The sequence below is a fragment of the Tinamus guttatus genome, unplaced genomic scaffold, assembly GCF_059628265.1.
Source record: "Tinamus guttatus ecotype Peru unplaced genomic scaffold, ASM5962826v1 Tinamus_guttatus_pri_ptg000067l, whole genome shotgun sequence".
Classification (NCBI taxonomy): domain Eukaryota; kingdom Metazoa; phylum Chordata; class Aves; order Tinamiformes; family Tinamidae; genus Tinamus; species Tinamus guttatus.
Window position 1 is genome coordinate 2,089,044 of NW_028288601.1, and position 3,539 is coordinate 2,092,582.

Genomic DNA, 3,539 nt, shown 5'->3' on the forward strand with positions numbered 1-3,539 from the left:
GACAGTTCCAAAGAGGTAGAGCATGTCTTGCCCGGCACATATGTTCTGCTTGCTGGTTAAAAGGGTCCCTTGGTAATCTGTGGCTATGAGGCTATGAGCATGCTGAGCCAAACATGCAGCCCAGCTCTCCCGAGGATGCTCCAACCGGATCCCAATTATTCAAAAGGTGACTGTCATCTGAAAAATAACCTGGCAAGTACTTAAACACAAACTCTGAATTATGAGCACATGCAGAAAATTACCTGGAATCATGACTTGGCCACCACAGGGCTGGGAAGGGACAAGATTTCATACCCTTCCTTAGTTAACATTTTCTACTGCTAATTCCAGCCAGTTCCCTACTTGAAACAACCTGGTTTCCAGCACAGTGCCAGTGTGTCCAGCCCATGGAGACCAGGCCCCAAAGATTCTAGTCAAAAGCAAATGACTAGACTTCATACAAAAGTAAAAGTATGCAGAGATGACATTTTCAAGGCCATTGCTCACATTAGAAGAACCTTTTCCCCAAAATGTAGAAAAGGATGCACCTCTAAAGATCAACTTTCTCCAACCTCAATGGTACATACAAGCTGCATTGTTTTTGTAGATAACTCTCTGAGAAACAGACAATATAAATCAATCAAGTATGTTACGCTTTCTCTTGAAGCAAATCTTTTTCTCACACTTGTTTTTAAAGCTGTTGACTCTGCAGAATCGAAGACGAAATTCAACTAAACACCTTCCTGCAAAATACTCTTTTCTAGAGCCTGTTTCTCCCCCACCTCAAACAGACAAAAACAACAACCTGAAGGTCACAAGTCTTGTGTGGTATCTTAAAGGTGCCCCTGCTGACAAAGCAGCAAATGTCACAATTCTCTCCATTCTCTCCATCTTAGGCACCTCAGTCATCACAAAAGGCTACAGAGCTAACAGGTAAAGGCACAGCTTCTATCATCACTGTAGCAGAACAAGTTCTGTGTAGCCACAAGGGTTGTATAATAAACACTACTTTGAAAATTGGAACAATTAACTACCATAGCCTGAGGGTACCTTTTACAAGATTTTAGTAAAGAATATGAGGGTGGTTAATTTCATGTCTGCCCTTCCAGCTGCAAAATGAAACAGCTGCCTGCACATTTAATTTAGAAAAGGCACACAGAACATATAGGACAACCTTAAGTCAACCTGCTAATAATCTTTATTTTTTTCATTCATTAATTCCAAGCGAGTACTTTGCATTTCAAATGTTAAACATGCTTTTCTATTCTGATTAAGATGTCCAACTCAAACTCATTCAATTCTTCAGCTTCCAAGTTACTTTAAGCTGTTCCCTCTGCCCAACCTGGGAAGCACAGCAGAAATAGTATTAAGGACATTGGTGGAAGAACTCACCTTTTCTAGTCCTAGATCAAATTACCTTATAGCATCACAGTGCTGTTAAAATATTTTTCTACGACTGTACCAGCATTTACTTCCTTCACACCAAGCTTTCACTTCTCTTGATGACTGAGGACGTAAAGCCACAAGCCAAACATGCAGCTTTACTCTACATTCCCCTTGTTTTTCATTTAATTTCAGACACACACATCAAATAAGATTTTTAATTCTTTAATTTAGTGTTGGTCATTTTTGGTTTGTGCCTTGCTGACAATACACATTAAATACATTCAGATTAACAATTCATTTAGTTTGAAGAGATGGAGTTAAAACTTTAAAAATACCATTTTACACTATGCGAAACAGAACCTTTGTCATTAATGACATTAGCTATGGACAGGCAGAGAGGAAGACTGTTTCCTTTTAGTTTACGCGTGCATTTACTCCTACACAGCTTCAGGAGAATTTGCTTGTACCAACACATGTTGGGTTAACTGTTCAGCTAAAGGAACAAGATTTAGTAATACTGAGTTTGGTCTTCAGCACTTATCTTTCCAGCAGAATATAGGTTCTTTTCCATCTACTAAGCTATGAGCAGCTATTTTCTGAAGAGTTATTGAACAAAGTTTCAAAAACTTTAGCTATTTCTGAAATAGCCTCATCCTCTTAGTGGTGCACACAGCTGCCAAAGCCTCAATAAATAGGTAACATTCTTCCCCTAGAAAAAAAGGGTGGTTTGGTACCACTGCCACTTCACAAACAATACTTATGAAATCAGATGAACTGGCACCGTTATCCCAAGCTTTAGCTGGATGAATATATACAACCATACATTGCACTCAGCAGAATTAGAAAAAATATGATCTTGTTTGTTATCTTGCAGGCAATGTAAGGAATTATGTGTGTGGAAGCTGACAAAACGCACCCTACTTTTTAAATCTGTAATAGCTGGGCTGTCAAAACTATTACGCAGTTGACAATGATTCGCTTGATACATTTTACAATGAAAAGGCAGAAAATGTGTATTTTTTCCTCCATTTAATTCCATGATTAAGAATGACTTAACATTTTATTCATCAATGTTTACCCAATTACATACAGTTTCCATAAGTTATGGCTGCCAAACAAGTGTGTACTTCAACCACCCACCAAAAGCAACATAATCTGGTGAGTGGGACAGGTTTTAAGGTCAGTCACAGTACATGTAAAAATATAAAGTTTAAAAACCATTAGACATTTCCATTGCAATCTCCTTTGTGAAATAAATAAGGCAGCAGAACTTTTACTTAGCAGTGGCATCTTTGAGATATGCTATTAAGTCTACTCTCTCAGTCTTCTTCTTAATACCCGCAAAAATCATCTTTGTTCCTGGGATGTACTTCTTCGGGTTTTCCAAGTACTCCATCAGAGTATCCTCACCCCAGGTGATACCTGGGCAGAAAAGAAAAAAAACAGTGACCTTCAGGAAGAGCAAACAAAACCCTTCATCCCACTTTTACTTTCTTGTCCTCTATGTCCTCTATTTTACTTTTTGAAGTAAACTCTGGAAATAAAGACTTCTAGAACTACCACTTAAAACTCATGCTTTGTCCCAAGTAATGCAAAAGAGCGCTTTTAAGTTTACCTTTATTCTTATTTGCATCTGTGTAAGAAAAGCCCTCGGCTTGTCCAGTTTTACGTCCGAAAAGGCCATGCAGGTTGGGTCCAGTCTTGTGCTTGCCTCCCTTTTCAACCGTATGGCATTGGGAGCACTTCTGCACAAAGATCTTCTTGCCCTTCTCGATATCTCCCATTTTCAGCACTAAACCAAGAACAACCACAAAGGTTAGTGCCACAGCGGCAAGGTCAACCATTCAACAGCGCCTTTGATGGGCACCTAGCGGTTTGCAGAGAGGTTTTGCACCAGCCCATCAATCTGGACACTCCCCGGAGAGTTTCTACCACCGGTTTCGTTTCCCGGCAGGGCCCCGTCTTTCTCCCCGTCCCCACCCCAGCATCTCGGGACACGAGGCCCCGCGCTGACCTCCCTGCCGCGGCCCAGCCGCCCCTTAGGCCGTCCTGGCCTCTCCCTCCCCGAGCGGCCACGGGGAACCCATGCGGGAGCCCAGGCCGGAGCCCCAGCCCAGGCCGGAGCCCCGGCCCTGCCCGGCGCCCCGGCCCTGCCCGGCGCCCCCGGCCCTGCC

General features: G+C 42.1%; 1 protein-coding gene across 1 annotated transcript; it reads right to left on the reverse strand.

Annotated features, from left to right (window-relative positions):
• Positions 1 to 2,421: 2,421 nt before the first annotated feature.
• On the reverse strand, positions 2,422 to 3,186 carry CYCS (cytochrome c, somatic). Its single transcript, XM_010220333.2, has 2 exons — positions 2,981 to 3,186; positions 2,422 to 2,787 (listed from the first exon to the last, which is right to left on the reverse strand). Exons 1-2 carry the CDS (start codon positions 3,147 to 3,149, stop codon positions 2,639 to 2,641), a joined length of 318 nt encoding a protein of 105 aa, XP_010218635.1. The 5' UTR covers positions 3,150 to 3,186; the 3' UTR covers positions 2,422 to 2,638.
• Positions 3,187 to 3,539: the final 353 nt, after the last annotated feature.